Source organism: Amblyomma americanum, chromosome 3 (assembly GCF_052857255.1).
Source record: "Amblyomma americanum isolate KBUSLIRL-KWMA chromosome 3, ASM5285725v1, whole genome shotgun sequence".
NCBI classification, from domain to species: domain Eukaryota; kingdom Metazoa; phylum Arthropoda; class Arachnida; order Ixodida; family Ixodidae; genus Amblyomma; species Amblyomma americanum.
This window is the reverse complement of record NC_135499.1, coordinates 109,165,890-109,188,011: the sequence shown is the minus strand read 5'-3', so window position 1 is coordinate 109,188,011 and position 22,122 is coordinate 109,165,890. Positions and strand designations below refer to the sequence as shown.

Genomic DNA, 22,122 nt, shown 5'->3' with positions numbered 1-22,122 from the left:
GCCCAGATTGACGCAGAAGCCTCGGCACTGTTGCTGCAGCACATGCTCTGGAACGGCTCACCAGAAGGCATTCAGGCACATGGTGAAGTCACAGCCTCGAATAGCATTAGTGGCAGCATGCTGTAATACAACACTTTATTGAAATTTAGAATAGAAACGTGTTCAGCAGTATCGAAAAAAAGCACTGTTGGACTACATACCGCAGCTAGGACTTTCAATGCTATCCAAGCTATGAAAGAAACAAATAAATTTACACTGCCAGAAAATAACTCATGTAGAGCACCACGAGTGCAATCAAACCACGCTTAAAAGGCGGCGGGCATGCGAGCAACCATTTCTATAACACTACAATTTAAAAAACATTGTTAATAATGCTTGTATTTAAATATGTGACAGGCAGGCTTTTTTCTTACCAGCAAACCTTTTGTAGATAATGCGGCACCGCGAACGGATTTTGTTAGGCTACATTGGTCCTTCTCTTCGAGCTGCACCGTCTTCGTGCAATACGAATGGAGAAAAGTAAGCCGTTGAGACGACGTTCGCCGTTATTAAGCACAGGAAGTAGCAGCAACAGGCTTACACGCCCTCGTGTTGGCGCTGCCGGTTAGACCGGGCGCGGGAGTTTTTCAAGCTCGGCCGCTGCTGTCAAGGTCACTCACTTCCTCAGGTATTCAGCGACCGGCACCCGTTGCATCTGTGCGAAGGACACTCGTTGCCGTGCCTAAGATCAGGAGGCCCAGCTAATCCATTTACGAAACCGGTTTAAGGTTTCCATTCGAATAGAGACTATGATTTCCGGAATGCAGTGAACAGAGGGACGCAGTGGAAGCGTGTTGGGCCCATAACCCAGAGGTCCGTGGATCGAAACCACGCTCTGCTATTGTTTTGGTTTTTCTTTCCTTTTTTTCAAAAGTGTGGTTCAATCTGTACTACAATTTGCCTTCTAATATAGGCTACGTTGCTGCGCAGCGTAATCAGCAGAGTCATTCTACTTCCGGCCACCGAGCGTGACGGACGCGGGATCATGAGCTCCGGCGGAGCGGCGACAGCGGCCCTTGCTGGCCGCGGAAACAGGATCGAAGGAAACGACGATACGGATTACCAGGTGATCTTGCCGCAGCTGCCTACCGGACGTGTGGCTTTAAACACACTTTTTCTGCACGGTGATGTTCGTGTTAGGCCCTTTCGGGTCGAGGATTTTCGTGATGCGCTGGCCCAGGCTGGTACGCTCCCTGACGTGGTGGCTTTGGGGGCGTACCAAATCGACCACGTTTGGGCTGTGACTTTCAAGACCGCTGAGGGAGCCAAGAGGCTTCTCGCCTTCAAGGAACTGAAAGTGAAAGGACGGCGATGTCTTATCATCGATCCGGAAGACCAACAAGTGAAGCTACGGCTCCACTGGATGCTGGAAGGCGTGGCCGACGAAGACATCCGGACGGCTTCTGCTGCGTTCGGGAAGGTAACCGAAGTTACACGGGAACGGTGGCGCGTCCATGGCGTCCACGACAAGGGATATACAACGCGTACTGTGCTCCTGAAACTTAAACCTGGTTTGAAGGTCGACGATCTGCCTCACCAGATACCTGTCGCCGGGGAGTTGGCCCTTGTTGTGGCGCCGGGGCGACCGATGCAGTGATTGCGCTGCCATGGCACGGGCCACGTTCGGCGAGAGTGTAAAGTGCCCCGGTGTTCGAAATGCAGGCGTTACGGCCACGCTGACAGCGACTGCGGCCGCACATACGCAGTGGCAACCGGGCTGGCAATGGGAGTCGACACGACGGAGCACATTATGGACGTCGCTGAGACAGAAGAGGCGGCAAAGGGAACCGATGTGACGACGAAACCGGCGGTGACGACGGAGTCTTCGGGGCACCCCAGCGGCGACGGAAACACGGCCAGCGGCGGTGGGAAGGAACCGGGGACGGTAATTCCTGCTTGGACAAATGAAGCGTAGTCCAGCGACGGGACCAGTCATCCGGCTAAAAAAGTCGACCAACCACCGACCAGCGAGGAACAGATGGACCAGAGCGGCGCCCGTGTGACGACCGTTGCCGCCCCAGCCAAGCGACCTCACGACCCGACCGACAACGAAGGGGACAAGCCCGCAGATGGCGGCGTTGAGGAGCCGCCAGCGAAAGCAGGCCAGTCCAGGCGACCAACACTCAGGCCAACGCCCAACCTTGCGGCAGGCAAGCGGGTCGCCGAGAAGGCGCCTCCACTGCCTCCGCAGCAAAACCAGGCATCCGCTCCTGACGGCTCCGGTGGTGGCAACGGCGTCTAGCTTCGTGCTAGACGTGAAAGGTGAGCACGGTGCTCTCGGAGTCTTCACACGTTTTTAAATATGGCTTCTGCAACCTCCTTGACTTTTGCAACTCTCCATGTCAGAGGTTTTGCCGCTAAGAGGAAGCAGAGCCAAGTGCACCGCATGTTAACAGATCATAATATCGATCTGCTTGCTGTTAAGGAAACGAAGGTGGAAGGGGAAGAACAAGACACCGAGAGCATCGTGCAACGTTTTACGTCAAGATTCTATGCGGTGGTGAGCCATGCCGTCGGCACATCTGCCGGATGCATTGTGTTTATAAAAAAGCTGCCTAGCCTCGAGGTGCAGGCGTACACATCGTGCCCTTCGGGTCATTGTGTGGTAGTAGATTTTGCTTTCGCCTGCTCTGAATGGCGACTAATTTGCGTTTACGCACCTAACGTGGGCGAGGATAGGGCAGCTTTTTTTAGAGCATTCAGCGTTTCTTACGCACAGAAAAATACCTGATATTGTTGGGAGATTTTAATTGTGTCTTGAGCGCGGCTGACAAAGCCAGCACGCGGTCCCACCGCGATGAAAGCACCGAACTTCTCCGTCACTTGATCGATAAAATTGCATTGGAGGACGTGACTGAATGTATGGTATACAAGCGCGGCATGATGTTCACGCACTTCCAACGAAGTAGCCATGCCCGCCTTGATAGAATATATGTATCGGTCGACCTGTCACCAAAGTGTCACAGCTACGATGTTGTTCCTGCAACTTTCTCGGACCACTGCTTGGTGAAATGCAGTATAGGCGCGGTAAAACGTAAAAGCTCTTTCCAGTGGGACCTCTGGAAATTAAACAATAAGCTTCTGAAAGACATTTTCACCGGGTTTGCAGCACAGGAAATTACTAAAATAACCGTAAATGGCAATCGGCCAGCTGGAGAAGAATGGGAAAGTTGCAAACAGCAGATAAAAGTATGCAATAGAAAGGGTCAGCTGCATACGTTTTCAAGAAAGGTTAAGCGAGGCACATTTGAAGTCCTTACTGGACAAGTTATTAGTTCAGGAATGCAAGGCACCGGGTGTTTTCAGTGAAGACGTCCGAAAAACCAAGCAAAAGGTAGAAACGATAGAGAAAGAGCGATATCGCGGCGCACTTGTGCGCGCGATAGCTGAGCAATTCGCCGCGAGCGAAACACCCACAAAACGGGCGTTAGGAATGGAAAGGGCGAACGCTCGGCGAAACCATGTCGCGGAAATTCAATGGGCGGTGCCACTGCATCTGACGATGACAGCATTGCAAAGGCTTTTTTTGATTACTCTCAAGCGCTTTTCGCTTCGAGCCACGTTGACATGGGAAGATTTAAGGACATATTTTTAGGTGCCATGCCACGTATTGATGACGCAGACAGAATAAGATTAGAGCTGCCAATTAGCGAACAAGAAGTGGAACAGGCTATTGATAAATTAAACTCGGGAAAGTCGCCGGGGCCCGACAGACTGAGCGCGGCTTTTTATAAAGCTTTCAAGAAGGAACTAGCACCGCTTCTCTCAGTGGTATTTAATGAAGCGTATGTGATGTATGCTCTGCCTACATCATATGCATCCTCGCATACTGTGCTCCTAGCAAAAACCGATCAAACAAAAAAACTCAGACAGGTAACATCGTACAGGCCCATAGCCCTCACAAATGTAGACTACAAAATTTATATGAAGGTTCTTGCAGGCAGGCTACAGACCGTAATGCATAAAATAGTCGGACCTCACCAAACGTGTGGGATCAAGGGGCGTTCCATGTTGAGAATATTCACAAGGCTAGGTGCGTGCTTGTGTGTTGACACAATATATGCTCGGGTCGAAGTTCTTCAGATTGACCTTGAGAAGGCGTTTGACTGTGTGGCGCACGAATTGCTGCTTTGAATTCTACATTACATTAACGTTGGTTCTGTCATAACAGAGGGTGTGGCCATGGCTTACCGTAACTGCACTACGAGGTTAATAGTAAACAAGACCTTGGGGGCCCTCATTAGCGTGCAGGGATCGGTACTCCAGGGCTGTCCCCTCAGCCCCCTGCTGTTCTGTATTTATATAGAAACCCTCTGCCGAAACATTATAGGAAACGAGGCTATTCATGATTTTCGTGTACAGCAATCAGAAGTGAAGCTCTTAGCATACGCAGATGACGTTGCTGTTTTCTGCGTTAACCAAGATAGCATAAGGACTACAATCGAAGCAGTAAAGGGTTTCAGTGAGGTTACCGGAAGTTTGGTGAATTGGGGCAAGTGCCTGGGATTCTGGCACGGAGAATGGCCGTCAACTCCAGCTGTTTTCGCCACCGTTTCTTGGGTGACAACACCCGTGAAATACCGAGGTGTTCCACTCGAATTTTACAGGGAACTGAGCCTTTTTGGAAAACACAGGTTGAAGAAACGCGTGAGAAAGCCGAAAAATGGAAAAGTGCTAATTTTTCTGTATTTGCAAGAGCAACTGTGTGCAATTTGTTTTTGATAAGCTAGCTCTGGTACGTGATGCAAGTACTCCACTGCTCACGGTTAAATGTGCAAAAGCTGCACCGTATTTTCGCTATCTTTATATGGGCCTAAAAATGGGAGAGGTGCAGCCGGACAAATTTGTTCAGGAGAGTTAAGGTAGCGGGACTTTGTCTGGGGCACTTGTTCATACGGCAGATAGTAAACAGATTTTTGTTTCTCCGAGACGTTAAAGATCCCTTTCTACGTACCGTATACCAAGTCAGGCTCGGGCGTGCTGTGCCAGATTTCATTGCTGGAACGGATACTATGACTGGAGGTATTTTTGGTTTTCTTAAAGAGGTTGTGTTTAGCGTCAGGTTTTTGACGGCGAGATTTTCTAAAAATTATTTAAGTGGTGTTCAGCGGAAAACATTGTACAAGGATGTATGTGACGTGTTATTGCCGGAACCAATGTACAGGGCAATATGCTCCGGAGGCCCAGGCAGAGATGTCCTGAAACGGGTGAAAAAAATGCAGGTACCACCGGAAACAAAAAATTTCTTCTTCAAGCTTCACACCGGGACTCTGTCTGTAAAATCTTTCCAAGAAAAAAAGGGGTTTTACCTACCTTGGGGATCCCACTGCCTTATATGTAAACCAGAAACAATCGACCACGTTTTCATGCACTGTTGGGAAGGGGTATATTTTTGGGACGTCCTTCAATGGACCATCAAAAAAGAATTACCATTGGATCCGTATGAAATCCGATTCCTGCCTACAGCAAAAGAAGACGGCATGCCGTTGGATTTAGTAATGCTCGCGGGCCTTCATAGCATATGGCGCTCCCGAATGGCAGGCTTTCATTGTGACCCGGATGCGCGGCCAGAGCGATTGTATTTCCGTGAGACAATGCACAAATTCATCGAGGTGCTGAAAACACAAGCATCTCCCCCTGAATGGCATTCAAAGCTCGAACCTTTGACGGAACTCAGGGAATTTTAAACTAACAAGGCCTGGCCCGCTGGGGGTTGTAGGCTACCTTCTTGTAGTTTGGGTGTCTACCCGTGTATGCTTTTTGTTGTATTCTGTCGAAGCCCGGCAATAAAAAAAAGCGTAATCAGCAGAGTGGCGCAGTGGAAGCGTGCTGGGCCCATAACCCAGAGGTCCGTGGATCGAAACCACGCTCTGCTATTGTTTTGGTTTTCTTCTTTCCTTTTTTTTTCAAAACGTGTGGTTCAATCTGTACTACAATTTGCCTCCTAATATAGGCTACGTTGCTGCACAGCGTAATCAGCAGAGTGGCGCCGTGGAAGCGTGCTGGGCCCATACCCTAGAGGTCCGTGGATCGAAACCACGCTCTGCTATTGTTTTGGTTCTTTTCCTTTTTTTTCAAAAGTGTGGTTCAATCTGTACTACAATTTGCCTCCTAATATAGGCTACGTTGCTGCGCAGCGTAATCAGCAGAGTGGCGCAGTCGGGAAGAAGAGGAAGAAGCCGTTCTGAGCGGCTGTGCTTGAACATGCTCCATGCTGGAAACAGCGCATCGGCCGTTGGCCGAGGTCTACCGACGTCTCAGGACACTACGGACTCGTACAAAGTTTTCCTTCCCCGATTGCCAACCGGTAATGTTGTCCTTAATACCGTTTTCCTGCATGCTGACCTTAAGGGTCGCCCGTGCCGAGCACCTGACTTCCGTGACGCACTCGCACAGATATTGGATCTCCAGGAAATTTTGTGCATTGGTCAATACCAAATGAGCCACGTGTGGATGGTTACCTGCGAGAGTAGTTCTTCCAAACAGAAGCTTGTTAACAAAGCGGAGTTTCCTGTCAAAGGACTGCGGTGCATGGTGTTTGACCCGGATACTAAGAACGTCAAGGTTAAGCTCCTTTGGCTTCCCCGCTATATGGAACACCGGAGGATTGTGGAAGCATTAGAGCCTTATGGCACGGTCCAGTCTGTGGAGCGTGAAAAGTGGCGGTGCCCAGGGATGGAGCATATGGAAACGGCGAACCGTGAACTCTCCCTCACACTCAAGGATGGAGTGTCAGCTAGCACCATTCCACACACACTTAATGTTTATGTAGTGCAGGCATTAGTCCTTATCCCAGGGAGACCTCCACTGTGCCTCCGATGTAGCCGGGTTGGACATGTCCGGCGCCAGTGTCGCACGCCTCGATGCACTCAGTGCCGACGCTTTGGCCATACTGCGGAGAACTGTGTCTTGAGTTACGCTGATAGGCTGCGTCAAGGCCAGTGGTCACGGGAAGATGACGTGGCATCAGAACACATTATGGATGTGTCTGAGGTTGTGGACGCGACCGGAGAACTAAGTCATGAGCATCGAATAGATGGGGAACAGAAGACTTCAACACCTCAAAACAACACGGAACATGAAGCGACTGGCCATCTAGCATCCACGCCTCCAGGACGAAAACCGCCGGACCCGGGCCCCCCCGTGAGTGTTAGAGACTGCTGTGCTTGCTGCACAGGAACACCTTGTTGCCACAGGTCAACGTCCGGATATGCCTCCTGTGGAGTCAGTCGAGGCGATACAGCCAGTGAATGCTCGCCGATCCTCCTCTGATGCTGATTCTGCTTCGTCGTTGGAGGGTAACGGTGAGACGTGTGTGGCGTCGATCTCTGGCGTGTCAGGTTCTCTGTCGGCTGTCAGTGTGGCAGCGAGTGATGTGCTCCCCTCGGGTTCGTGGGCCGAGGCCTTGGCTGTCTCAGAGGAAGACATGGACAGCACCGCACCTTTGAAATGTCCTGCAGATGCTGACGAGGTATGTATCGATGGCGCTGACCAGAAGGCACAATGTGTAGAGGCCACGGGAAGGGTGGTGTTCAAGAGGAGGGCGATGTCTGCCCGAGAGGCCGCCAATTTGGCGGCGGGCCACCACATTCCAGGGGATGGCGTTTGTTAAGACTGGCACCAAAATGGCGAGCGTCGGAGCATATCAAGTCGCTACCCTTAACGTTAGGGGTATGCGTAATCGTAGGAGGCAACAGCAGGTACGGCATCTCTTAAATAAATGGAGTGTGTGTGTAGCCGCTATCCAGGAAACAAAGTTGTCCTCTGATGAAGAGACAGCAGCTGCTCTTGAGCCTTTTTTGTCGGAATACAGCATTATTGTTAGCCACGCGAGAGGCTTAACCGGAGGTTGTATGCTATTCCTGGCGATCACGCTAGAGATGACAGCCATGTCTTATTGCATAGATGACGAGGGGCGACTTATATGCTGTGATCTCACAATTTCAGGTGTACAGTTGTGATGACCCCCATAATGCGCAGGTCCACACGGGATGGAGAGGCAAAGAGACACCGTATGGCTCAGTTTAAACAAACAGGTATATTCAATAATTACACATGATTAAGATTATACATCAGAGGCTGGGGCGTCCGAGCTTACGTGCCGACGACTTCATGGGGGCGATGGAGTGGCTCCGGAGTTGGGCTCGAGCGGTTGCTGGCAGAAGCTGCACGCCGTCGGGCTTCGGCGCTGAAGGCCCTCTTCGCTAACGATGTCGTCCTGAGCGTGTATGCAGTAGAATTTCAATAGTCGTCCGTTTCTTCGAGGATGGTTCACAAACCCTTCCTCTAGTGTCGTTCGGCTTGGAAGATGAACAGGAGGCGAGCTTGTAGATGATGACAGCAGAGCATAATTTTACAACATACATATACAGAGAGTTAAACTGGAAAAAAGCAGAACTGAATTTACAAAAGAACAAACTTTGCACTACTTTACTCATCGACCGGGCAGGTTAGTGCCTAAGTAGCATCACATTACATGCTAAGCATGGAGCCCCAGCTCAGACTGGACTGCATCCGTTTACATGTGCTTTTAAGCACTTGATTAACAAAGGACTAAGGGCGGTCATTTCCAGTGGCCCGCCCAAAGCATCAATTCTCCAATCCAAAATAACATGCGAGATGGGGACAACCCCTTGGGTTGGGCTTAGCCTCGAACCCAGAGTCTGTTAACAATACAAACTAAATAAACAACCAAAAACGCCACCACTCTCTCTCAAGTGAGAGTATACAAGGCTCTCTCTTCGGAGCTAATTCACTAGCGCCTGTCTTTCCACATTCTTGGCGAGTACTGCCTGTCCGTCATGACAGGTGTCCGTCACGGCCCTTCTGGGAATGCGCTTTTGTTCACGAGGCACGGCGGGAAGCTGTGTGTGCCTTCCCGGCGATAGCCCACGTCGAAAGGGGAAGGAGGGAAAGAATGTTGTCTTCGCGGTAGCGCATAGCGTCGGCTGTGGTACGGCGCGCTCTGGCCCGCTGACAGCTCCCTTGTCCTGGAATGTGCCCGGGAGGGCCGCACCTGGAACGGCCACGCAAAATTGGGGAGGATAAAGCCTGTTTCCCCGCGGCGGCGGCGTCGGGTCCGGTTGTTCTGGTCGTCACTCAAAGAGCATGGTTGGGTAATTGATGATGCCGCTGTCACGGCGGCGGGTCCCTTCGTTCTGGTCGTCACTCAAAGTGCATGGCTGGGTAATTGATGATGCCGCTGTCATCTAGGTCTCCGTCTACGCCGCGCCGTGGAACGCGGAACCTCGCAGCACACAAGGAATGTCACACTCGCTCACCCTCCAGAAGAATGTTCTCCGAACATTTGAGTCCCTGCAGCTCCCCTTGTCTTTCTGAATCGCCTCACACAGTGCGTCCGACAAAACACTTTTCGCTGCACTCAACACCACTGCACAACACCAATGCCTCCGCTCTCATAACTGGCGTCTCCAGGGGCAGCACTGATCTTCTTTTACAGATAAACATGAAACTCAGCACCCAAGCCTCTCCTTTCTAGTCCAAACTGGACGAAATAAATTTACCACAGTTACAAAGGAGCTCCCACTTCTAGCACGATCACGGCACAGACAAAAATATAGATAACGAAAGGAAGTAGGGCAGGTTCTGCATGCGCTCCGCATGCTCTCCTGTGAAGGTGTTACTTATTGACAGAAAGGTTTAACTATTAACTCCGATAACTTAACACATACGCATATAGCAATGTCATGAGCTGCGGCATTACACAATTCTAACCAGTTCACAACTCCGCTCTGTTTACGCCATTAGTCCGACTTAGCTTTCCGATTTCGCAGCGGATATCGGCCTTCATGAGTCATACTAAGTAAGTCTGTGCCCCTTTGTCTGCTTTGGGACTTGCGAGGGCTCGTGGCAGGAGCCTCTCCTGGCGTTATCTGCGCGGCAACCTAGCGCTTCTTCTTCTAGCAATGCATGAAGTAAATCCTGTGGCATTCCGGCCGTCACCTCGGGCGCCTGCCGAACAAATGCAGGAGAGGGCGTTTCTTGCGAACTATCTGCGCGCTCCGCTTCACTTCTGTCCCCATCAAAATCCGCGCTTTCCCTTTCCTCATTTCGTGAATACTGAACCGGTGCCGACTTGAGGCGATTTGCGTGTATCCTTATCAAACGCCGGTTCACGTCTCGGACTCTGAAGTTTACCGGAGAAAGCTTCTCGACAACCTCGCACGGTCCTCTCCACTTCGTCTGGAACTTACGAGCTAGCCAAATCTGCCTTTGGCAGTTTTCAATGTACACGCTGTCCCCCACATCAAACGGCGCGTCTCTAGCACTGCGATCGTGCACCTCCTTCCTGCGCTTCGCCGCTTTCTTTAAGGACTCCTTTGCGATGTCCCTCGCCACTTGCAAGCGCGATTCTAGCTCAACCTTATAGTCGTCCAGTGAAGCGTATGGGACACGACGGGGGCCCTCTGGCACTTCACTAGGCTGGTCCGGGTCTCGGCCGTAGAGAAGAAAGAATGGCGATTCGCCCGTGCTCTCGTGTGCTGCGGAATTGTAGGCAAACATTGCATACGGGAGCCACAAGTCCCAGTCCCGCTGGTCGCGCGAAACAAAATGCGACAGGAGCCCGGCCACGGTTTGGTTCAGTCGCTCCACCGCGCCGTTGCAAGCCGGATGGTACGGTGTTGTCTGCTTCTTAGCGATCTTAAGCAGCTCGCAAACTCTCCTCATTAGCTGCGACACGAAGTTCGTTCCCCGATCTGTCAAGATTTGCCTCGGGGGTCCATGTCGGAGCACGATCTGTTCGACAAATGCTCTTGCAACCGTGTCTGCCTTCTGATCTGGGAGTGCTACCGCTTCCGCGTATTTTGAAAGGTGGTCGACAAATACTAAAATGTACTTGTTTCCGGAAGTGGTCGTGGGCAATGGGCCCATTATGTCCATACCTGTCCGCTCGAAGGGAGCCGAAACCTCAGGGAACGGCTGAATTGGAGCTGGTCTTCGTCCCTCGGGTGTTTTTCTTTCGAGACAGGAATGACACTTCGCACAGTAGTCTCTAACATCCTGTCGCATGCCACTCCAAAAGTACAAACGCTCCACACGCCTGCGTGTCTTCGCTACGCCAAAATGACCGGCGCATGGCGCATCGTGAAACGCGCGAAGAACCCTTTCTGTCCACGACCGAGGTATGACGACTCTCTCCCAAGCGGTTTTCTCTGGTCTCCCTTTCCTGGTTGGCCTCGTGCGCCGACACAGGGTGCCGTCTTTGCCAATGAAATAACCTAGCTGTTCGGGGTGAGACGGTGCGCCCTCTAAGCTTTCGATTATTCGCTTCAGGTCAGGATCTTTGCACTGCTCTGTGCGTAATTCGGCGGGGTCGACTACGGGGACAAACTTATCTATAGCTGGCACGGCAGCTGTGCGGCTGAGTGCATCAGCATTCAGATGCGTCTTTCCTGACTTGTGCTCAACTTCAAAGCAGTATTCCTGCAGGTGTAGATTCCATCTAGCGAGTCGCGAGCTAGGGTCCCTGACACTCATCACCCATTTCAGAGGATGGCAGTCTGTGACTAGCTTGAATTTGCGGCCGTAAAGGTAGCATCTGAAGTGCTTTACTGCCCAGACAACGGCGAGGCACTCCCTTTCCGTAGCTCAGTACTTTTGCTCTGTGGGGCTCAGCTGTCGGCTAGCAAAAGCAACGGGATGTTCTTTGCCCTCGATAACCTGAGATAGCACGGCACCCACTGCGAACTTTGACGCATCTGTGGCCATAACGAAGGGCAAATTAAAATCCGGGTGGCGCAACAGCGGTGCACTCATTAGCTTCCTTTTCAGGGCCCCAAAAGCATTCTCCGCGTTTTCGTCCCAGCGAAAGGCGACATTTTTGGCTGTTAAGGCGGTGAGCGGCTTAGCGAGCTTGGCGAACTCCTCTATGTGCCTTCGGTAGTAACCGATCAGGCCGAGAAACTGCCGGACCTGGCGGACGCTAGTCGGGGATGGAAAATCCGAGACACACCTTAGTTTCTCAGGGTCCGGTCGCACGCCGTCAGCTGAAACAACGTGCCCGAGGTATTTCACCTCGTTTTTGAGGAATTGGCACTTAGAGGGCTTCAGCTTGAGACCCGCTCCTCTTAGTCGCACCAAAACCTGCTCAATATCGCGCAAATGGTTCTCAAAACTGTCACTGTATATGATAATGTCATCCATATACACGAAGCACAGCCTCCCCAGAAGACCTGCCAGGATAACATCAGCGGTTCTCTGCCAGACAGAAGGGCTGTTGGCCAGACCCATCGGCATTCTTTTCCATTCATAGTGCCCTGAGGGCGTGTTGAATGCCGTTTTCTCCGCATCTGCCGGATCCATAGCTATCTGCCAGAATCCCGCCGCCATGTCCACTACCGTGAAGTACCTGGCAGAGCCCAGCTGAGAAAGCGTCTTCTGTATATTGGGGATGGGGTATGGATCGATGCGAGTTACGGCATTTAGTTTGCGGTAGTCCACTACCAATCGATACGAGCCATCTGGCTTTTCCACCAATAGTGCTGGTGCTCCCCAGGGTGACTTTGAGTGTTCGACAATGCCGCGATCAATCAGGTCCTGCACCTGCCGCTCCATCTCCTCACGTTGGGAGTAAGGAATCCTGTACGCACGCTGGTAAACGGGCGATGAAGTGCCGGTTTCTATCCTGTGCTTTATAACGCCACAGCAGCCCAAATCCAGGTTGGACGCGGCGAATACCTCCGAGTAGTCGTTCAGCAAACCAGCCAGAGCCTCCCTCTCCCTGGATTTTACGTGAGAAAGATCGAACGACACCTTTGGAGCAGCCGAAGGACTAGCATGCTCTACAGTTGCGAGTACCGTATCGGTGGGCTCACGTTGCTCTATCGCAGAGGTGAAGAAAGCCAATGTTTTGTTCTTGGGAAGGCTCAGTGGCTGCTGGCTACAGTTAACCACCCGTAGGGGCACTCTGTGGGCGTCATTAATTGTCACGAGGCACGCGGCTGCCTTCAGGCCATTGCTGAGAGAGTCGACCGGCTCAAGCACTCCCACGGCGCCGCTCTCTACATCTGAAGGCACAAACGCGTACAAAATGTGCTCCGACCAAGGAAGGACGACCGCCTCCTCGACCAACCGGACGGCAACCCGCGAATATACCTTCTCCAATGATCCCACTGTTTGACGGGTGTCAATATCGGTAATGCGAATCTCAGCCCCTCTCCTGTTCAAAAACGGAACTTTTGAGCCGCCCGCATTAACCTCTTCCTCAGAGAATGAGACTACTACCTTCCCTTTTCCCAAAAAATCCTGCCATAATATACCTGACACTCCGTTTGGCAGAGACACCGTGTCCGGGCATACGTAGCAGGGGTGCTCCAATGCAATTCCGCCGAGAGAGAAGTGTAACCGGTAGAGTCCACTTATGCCAAGAGGATCCCCCGTTATGCCTACAAATTTGGTTGCGATACCACCAGACGCTTCCAACACCTCGCGGTCCCCCTTCCTTCGAAGCGTGTTAAAACTGCTCTCCTTAAGCAATGTCACCTTTGACCCCGTATCTATCAACAATTCCATGCAACAACCATTTAACTTGCAACGCACAACAGGGCATGCCTCGTCGGCCACACAAACTACCACCACCTCATCATCCACTGCTCCCTCCCCACGCTCCTCAGGCTGGGAAGTACTAACTAGTTTTTTGTCTCGGTATCTGGAGCCCCGCTGTAGGCTTGCTTAGGGCGTGTCTCGCCTGCTTCTCTTTGTGGCTCCCCACGGCGCACGTTTTGGCAGAACCTGGCGATGTGTCCGCGACCCTGGCAAGCGAAGCATACGATTTCTTCAAAATCTCGCATACCGCGCCTGTAGCTTTGTGGCGGTCTCCGGTTTCCAGCGAATGGGCGCTGTTGAGCGCGCGCTTCAACCTGGCATTCTACCTGCTGAGATAGCAGCTGTTCTAAGCGATCTAACCGCTCTGTCAAGAGAGCAACCTCAGGGTTGAGCACCGCTCTCTCTATGACGCGTACTCTCGCTGCGGCTGTCGTTAACGCCTCATTTTGTTCCTCATCCAATGCGGCCTCCACGGCTTGGTCGAAATTGCTCGGCTTCCGCGAGAGCACGAACCGGCGCACGGGGTCTTGCAGACCAGCCACGAACAAAGCGGTCATTTCCTCTTTAAGTATATCCTCCGCGTATTTCTTCTTAAGCTGGTCTCCCTCCTCCTCCCTGCTTAACGTATCGCGCGCTAAGCGCTGAAGCCGCGACGCAAACGTTCGCACGTCCTCCCCTACCATCTGTCCGGCGTCACGGAACCTCTGTACTCGCACGTGACGTGGTTCAGTGTCAAAATGCTCTAACGCGAGCTTCTTAAATTCCGCAAATGATTTTGTGGATTTTACTTTTTCGTCTCGCCATGCAAAATCATGAGCAGCTCCTGCCATCTTACACCTCGCCATTCCCAGCATTTGAGCATCGGACCATCCTCACATTTTCCCAATCTCTTCTAGCATGGAAAAGAAATCGCAGATTGGAACCCCTGTCTTATCTCCCGTAAACGTCGGAATGACGCTTCCTAATGCCAGCATGCTTGCTCCGAGCGACGGCTGTGGAGTGGGAGCTCCCTCAGATAAAGACATTTTTTTTTTCAAGCCCTCCGGTGCCTCAAGCCTCTCAAATGGGGGTAAAAGTCCCACAATCAGTCCCGTGATTCCCTTTTGATTACAATTTTGAAGTCATGAATGTCGCAGCATTCAGAGGACATTTGCTTTTGAGACCCCACTTCTGACACCAGTGTGATGACCCCATAATGCGCAGGTCCACACGGGACGGAGAGGCAAAGACACACCGTATGGCTCAGTTTAAACAAACAGGTATATTCAATAATTACACATGATTAAGATTATACATCAGAGGCTGGGGCGTCCGAGCTTACGTGCCGACGACTTCATGGGGGCGATGGAGTGGCTCCGGAGTTGGGCTCGAGCGGTTGCTGGCAGAAGCTGCACGCCGTCGGGCTTCGGCCCTGAAGGCCCTCTTCGCTAACGATGTCGTCCTGAGCGTGTATGCAGTAGAATTTCAATAGTCGTCCGTTTCTTCGAGGATGGTTCACAAACCCTTCCTCTAGTGTCGTTCGGCTTGGAAGATGAACAGGAGGCGAGCTTGTAGATGATGACAGCAGAGCATAATTTTACAACATACATATACAGAGAGTTAAACTGGAAAAAAGCAGAACTGAATTTACAAAAGAACAAACTTTGCACTACTTTACTCATCGACCGGGCAGGTTAGTGCCTAAGTAGCATCACATTACATGCTAAGCATGGAGCCCCAGCTCAGACTGGACTGCATCCGTTTACATGTGCTTTTAAGCACTTGATTAACAAAGGACTAAGGGCGGTCATTTCCAGTGGCCCGCCCAAAGCATCAATTCTCCAATCCAAAATAACATGCGAGAGGGGGACAACCCCTTGGGTTGGGCTTAGCCTCGAACCCAGAGTCTGTTAACAATACAAACTAAATAAACAACCAAAAACGCCACTTTTCTCTCTCAAGTGAGAGTATACACAGGCTCTCTCTTCGGAGCTAATTCACTAGCGCCTGTCTTTCCCCATTCTTGGCGAGTACTGCCTGTCCGCCATGACAGGTGTCCGTCACGGCCCTTCTGGGAATGCGCTTTTGTTCACGAGGCACGGCGGGAAGCTGTGGGTGCCTTCCCGGCGATAGCCCACGTCGAAAGGGGAAGGAGGGAAAGAATGTTGTCTTCGCGGTAGCGCATAGCGTCGGCTGTGGTACGGCGCGCTCTGGCCCGCTGACAGCTCCCTTGTCCTGGAATGTGCCCGGGAGGGCCGCACCTGGAACGGCCACGCAAATTGGGGAGGATAAAGCCTGCTTCCCCGCGGCAGCGGCGGCGGGTCCGGTTGTTCTGGTCGTCACTCAAAGAGCATGGCTGGGTAATTGATGATGCCGCTGTCACGGCGGCGGGTCCCTTCGTTCTGGTCGTCACTCAAAGTGCATGGCTGGGTAATTGATGATGCCGCTGTCATCTGGGTCTCCGTCTACGCCGCGCCGTGGAACGCGGAACCTCGCAGCACACAAGGAATGTCACACAGTGCCGGATTATTTGTGTTTATGCCTCCACAAAGCAGCGCGATACAAGGTTTTTTTTCCTGTCATTAGTTGAACATTTGTGCACGGACCGCAAAATTATATTGTTGGGAGATTTTAATTGCGTTTGTAGGGATGAGGACCGTTCAGTGGTATGTAAGAGATACGACCATAGTGCTGCATTACTTACCGATTTGGTTTCTGAATATAGTCTTGTGGATGTGGGGCAGGAAAAAAGCGACAGTATACATTTCACTCATTTTCAGTTTTCCTCTAATGCTCGCCTTGACAGAATTTACGTTTCTGTTGACGCATTAGCAAGTGTGTTTGGCTACTGGGTGCGGCCCATTTTCTTCAGTGACCACTGTATGGCGTCTCTTCAGATAGGAAAGTACACTCGGCATGTACTTCACCCTCGATGGGAGTTGTGGAAGATGAATAACTGTCTGCTCTCAGACGAAATCTTTCAGCGTGCTGTACCTACTTGTTTGAAGGACGTATGGTCACGCCGTGATCTTTCCATTTTTCAAAAGTGGGACTTGTTTAAACAGGAGATCAAAAACTTGGCAATTGAGGCCTCAGCAAGAATCGCTTTCCTGAAGAGACACCACATTCGTGAGCTTGGGCGCACCCTAACGGAGCTACATGAGCTAGAGAGGGTAAGCCCGGGTGCCTATCTCGAAGAGATTAATAACTTAAAAGCACAGCTTCAACAATTTGCGACAGACAGATATAAGGGGGCCTTGATACGATCTAGGTGCCGAAAGTTTCTTGATGATCAACCTTCTCGTCGGGCCCTGAGTGATGAAAGAGAGAATGCTCTTGCGAAGGAAATATTGGAAATACAGTATGGTGATTGCACATACAGTGATGCGCCTGGTATTCTTGCTGCTTTCTTCGACTATTATCGGAAGCTGTTTGGCAGTTGCGAAGATCCAAGTCAGGGTTTCGATTACAGTTCCTTGCTCGGAAACTTCCCTCGACTTGATGATGAGAAGTGTGCTATAGTGAAGGGACCTATCACTTTGGATGAAATTCAATCAGCCATTTCTACCCTGCAGAGCCAGAAATCTCCTGGGCCAGATGGTATTACTAGTGAATTCTATAAAACATTTTCGCCTTGTCTAGTGCCTGTTTTGAAGGAAGATTTCAAAGCATCTTATGATGTGAATGTCCTGCCTCCCACTTTTTATTCTGGGCACACAATATTAATTCCCAAAAGCAAAGATACTAATCGGTTGAAAACTGTTGAGGGATATCGTCCAATTTCCCTTTGCAATGTTGATTACAAAATTTTTGCCAAGGTTCTTAGCAGTCGTCTGCAGCTCGTCATTATGGACTTGATAGGTCCGCATCAGGTCTGTGGTATTAGAGGCCGCAGTATTCAAACACATATCCATATTGCACGTTCAGTATTAGAGACACTATCAGATGAGATAGGCCAAGTAGCTCTGATTCAAATTGACTTGGCTAAGGCGTTTGATAAAGTTCGGCATGATTTCTTGTTCGCGGTCTTGGAGTATGCAAATATTGGTGACGTCTTGCTCAAAGGCATAAGGCTGTGCTATAAGAACTCCTATACAAGGGTTATTGTTAATCAGGAGCTAACGAAACCAGTACCACTAGAAGCATCTGTTCGTCAAGGATGTCCACTGTCTCCATTGTTGTTTGCCCTATATCTGGAACCCCTCAGTCTCAGTATAATTACAGCGCAGCTATCCGCGGTTTCTCTGTGGCTCAATGTGAAGTTAAAGTTTTAGCTTACGCTGATGATGTCGCCCTCTTTTGTTCTGACAAAAAGAGTGTACTCGAGGCTCTAAACTTGACTAAACAGTTCTGCGATGTATCAGGCGCGGCTCTTAATTTAGAGAAATCCAAAGGCTTTTGGTTGGGTCATTGGGGAACTAGGCCAAGCCATTTCGGTGGTATATGCTGGAACTGTAGCCCTCTTGAGTACCTAGGCATTCCGCTGCACCAAGTTCGCAACAGTACAGCCTACTGGGATTCACAAACTGTAACTCTACGGCGGCAAACACAGGCTTGGATGGGTAGGGAACTCTCAGTGTTTGCGAGGGCACAGGTCTGTAACATTTTTTTGTTTGCAAAGCTCGCGTATGTCCTTCAAGTCCTGCATTGTGCGAGGAGGAAGGTGCAAGCAATACATAGAATATTTGCAGCATTCGTTTGGCGCTCTCAATGGGAGCCGATGAGGCGTGACAACTTGTTCCTTCCCTTAGAGGGTGGTGGAGTGGGCCTTGTTCACCTGTTCGTGCATCAACTCGTTTCCCGTTTTTTCTTTTTCAAATCGGCAAACGACCCGTTTCTGGTAGCTGTGCTCATCAGGCGGCTTAGTTTTCATTTGCCTTACTTATTCGCACCGACTGTGCAGGCTCGTGAGGGGACTTTATGGGGATTTCTTAAGGAGGTTGCTGACACTTTCAATTTTCTCACTGTGCGCTTCTCTTTAGATTACCTGTATAGCCTCTCGAGAAAGCAGATGACCCAGGCTCTCACTGAGTCTTTGTTCCCTACACCATTGTATCGGCAGCCTTATCTGGGGTCTTTGCACATCAGTGTTCTAAAGCGTGTTAGGCGGATGTGCATTCAGGCAGCCGCTAAAACGTTCTTTTTCAAACTACACAAAGCGACGCTGCCTGTCAAGACATTTCTTAATGACAAGGGGATGTTTGTAACCTGGAATGTGAATTGTCGTCTGTGTAACGTGCCTGAGACAATTGATCATTGCTTCATCCTGTGCCGTGATGCCATGTTCTTTTGGGACATACTACAACGAACTCTTAAGAAGGACATTGAAATTACACCATACACTATTAGATTTCTGCCTGTTCACAAAAACTCTGTTGTGCCTTATGACGTGTTTGTGTTGATGGGACTATTCAGTCTTTGGAAAAGCCGTATGATGGACAGACATGCCGAGCCACCAAGATCGTCCAAATCTGTGTTTCGGGAACAGTGTGCGTTGGTGAGGAGTGTATATGCTGCTCGCGATGAACCTCCAAGCTGGCTGCTGTGCCTAGATGCTTGTGTGTGCCTCCCTGAATTTTGATGTTTTGATGGGGATGCAGTGGTGAGTTAGGGCTATGGGGGGCTCATATTAAGCAGCCCGGTAACTTGAGACGCGAACTAGTCTGATTGAAGTTTTCTCCTTTCTACAGAAGTTCTTCCATGCAATAAAGAAAAAAAAATTCAGCAGAGTGGCGCAGTGGAAGCGTGCTGGGCCCATAACCCAGAGGTCCGTGGATCGAAACCACGCTCTGCTATTGTTTTGGTTTTTCTTCTTTCCTTTTTTTTTAAAAGTGTGGTTCAATCTGTACTACAATTTGCCTTCTAATATAGGCTACGTTGCTGCGCAGCGTAATCAGCAGAGTGGCGCAGTCATTCTACTTCCGGCAACCGTTCGGTGCGGACGCACAAACATGAGCTCCGGCGGAGCGGCGATAGCGGCCCTTGCTGGCCGCGGCAACAGGCTTGCTGCCGACGCAGATAAGGAATACGAGATTGTTCTGCCTACTCTGCCAACACGACGTGTGCTTAACACGGTGTTTCTGCACGGTGACGTGCGAGAGAGGCCCTACAGGGTGAAAGATTTTCGGGACGCCCTCGCCAACGCTGGTGCGCTCCCCGACGTCGTGGCGTTGGGGGCGTATCAGATTAATCATGTGTGGGCGGTGACGCACAGCAGTGCTGAAGCCACGAAAAAGCTTGCTGCGTTGAAGGAGCTACAAGTGAAAGGACGCCGGTGCATCATTTTCGACCCGGAGGATCAGCAGGTAAAGCGGCGCCTGCATTGGATGCTGCACGGTGTGGCCGACGAAGACATCCGGACTGCTTTCGCGGCGTTCGGAAACGTGACGGAGGTGACGCGAGAGCGTTGGCGCGTCCAAGGGATGAAGGAGAAAGGCTCAACCACCAGGACCGTGCTACTCAAGTTGAAGCCGGGAATGAAGGTGGATGATTTGCCACACCAGTTGCGAGTAGCCGGTGAGCTGGCCCTCGTGCTTGTGCCCGGGCGACCGATGCAGTGCTTGCGTTGTCACGGCACGGGCCACGTTCGCCGCGACTGCAAGGTGCCCAGGTGTTCCCAGTGCCGGCGCTATGGACACGCGGACGTGGACTTTGTCCGTACCTACGCGTCGGCTACCGGTCTCGGAAAGGCGAACGACACCGCGGAACTCATGGACGTCGCCGAGGCGGAGGAAGCAGCGACTGGCACGGACGAGGCGGGCAAGTCGGCTTCGACGCTTGCCACGTGTGTGAGCTCCGGGATAGCAGCAAGGCGGCCGACGAACCAGCGAGCCAACCGCCGACGGCAGACTCCCTCGGTGCCGATAACGTGACAGCTGGGAACGGGGCTAGCCCAACAGAGCCCCAGGCCGTCCAGTCAAACGACCCGAACAAGGACGACCACGGGAAGAGCGGCGCCTGCAACACTAGCGTCACGCCCCCCGTCACCACCCCGGCGAAGCGTCCCCGCGACCAGACTAGCCCCAAAGGGGACAAGGTGGTAGCGCCCGGCGTCGAAGAACCCCCTGCGAAGATCTCTCAATCCCGGCGTCCGAAGTTCCGGCCGCGCCCGAACCTTTCGGATGACAAGCGGGCCGGCGACAAGGTACTCCTCGAGCAGGCCGATGTTCTTCCGCCAGATGATACCGGCGGCAACAGTGGCGTCTAGCCGCGCGCTAGACGTGGGAGGTAAGCACCATGCTGTTGGGTCCTTCCTTTTGAGTTAAAATGGCTCCCGCCTCCGCCTTTAAAGTCGCTACGCTGAATGTCCGGGGCCTGGCGACCAGGAAAAAACAAGGCCAGGTGTATCGACTTATTACGGAGCGCGAGATAGATGTATTGGCCGTGCAAGAGACGAAAGTGGACGGCAACGAAAGAACCGACAGCATGGTGCAACGTTTCACGGCTAGATTTTTTGCTGTCGTCAGTCATGCAGTGGGGACATCGGCTGGTTGCGTGCTCTTTGTAAAGAAGATCCCGGGGCTAGAGGTGCAAGCTTATTTTTCGTGTGTTGTCGTGTATGCACCGAATGTGGTAGAGGAAAGAGTTGCTTTTTTCCAAAGCCTCCAAGAGCGCGTTCGCATGGAGAGGCAGCTCATCGTCTTAGGCGACTTCAATTGTGTCCTAAATGCGCGCGATAAGTCAAGCATCCGTTGGTTCCGAGACAGCACTGAAGTGTTGATCAGAATTATTGATAACGGGAACCTCGAGGATGTGGTTGAATGGCTTGAGGGTGCGCGGGCAGTGAAGTTCACCCATTTTCAGGCCTCAAGCCATGCACGGCTGGACCGCATTTTTACATCAGTTGACCTTGCCCCTGTATACAGCCAGTACAAAGTTCTGGGAGTGTCCTTCTCAGACCACTGTTTAGTTGAGTGCTGCCTCGGAAGTGTCAAGCGAAGCAAGGCATTATCATGGGATATGTGGAAGCTAAACAACACGCTTCTTCGCGACGATGTGTACTACCGAGCAGTAAAGGATGAAATAGGGAAAATAAACCCGTGCAAGAACCTGAAAATTTGGCACAGTGGGAGCTAAGCAAAGAATCTTTAAAAATCAAAGCAATAGAAAGGGCCACTTGTATCCGGTATAAGGAAATACAAGACGAAGCTGAGTTAAGGGCACTGCTGCAAATGTTGCTGAAGCAGGAAAGCAAAGCGTATGGGCAATGGATAGAAGATGTCAGGAAAACCAAGCAAAAGATAGAGCTCATGGATGAACGGCGTTATCGCGGAGCACTGGTGAGGGCGAGGGCGGAAGACACAGCTGCTGGCGAAGCGCCATCAAAACGTGCTCTCGGTCTAGAAAAAACCCACGCTGAAAGTAATCACATCGATAAAATAGAATGGGGGGGGGGGGTATCTTATCGGCAGACACTGACCACATCAAAGCAGCCTTTAAAGAATTATACGAGAAGCTTTTTTCATGGCATCCGGTAGACGCAGTCGCATTTAAGCATCAGTTTCTTGGTGCAATGCCACAGCTGGACGAAGAAAAGAA

The 22,122-nt window shown here is 51.3% G+C and overlaps 1 protein-coding gene and 2 non-coding genes across 3 annotated transcripts; all 3 read left to right on the top strand.

Moving 5' to 3' along the window:
* Nucleotides 1-2,017: 2,017 nt before the first annotated feature.
* On the top strand, nucleotides 2,018-20,791 carry LOC144126366 (uncharacterized). The gene is made up of 3 exons (XM_077660425.1): nucleotides 2,018-2,261; nucleotides 19,456-20,372; nucleotides 20,501-20,791. Exons 1-3 carry the CDS (start codon nucleotides 2,018-2,020, stop codon nucleotides 20,789-20,791), a joined length of 1,452 nt encoding a protein of 483 aa, XP_077516551.1.
* Nucleotides 5,844-5,915, top strand: TRNAM-CAU (transfer RNA methionine (anticodon CAU)). Its single transcript has one exon. It is a non-coding gene; the product is annotated as a tRNA-Met (tRNA).
* TRNAM-CAU (transfer RNA methionine (anticodon CAU)) lies at nucleotides 19,308-19,379 on the top strand. The gene has a single exon. It is a non-coding gene; the product is annotated as a tRNA-Met (tRNA).
* Nucleotides 20,792-22,122: the final 1,331 nt, after the last annotated feature.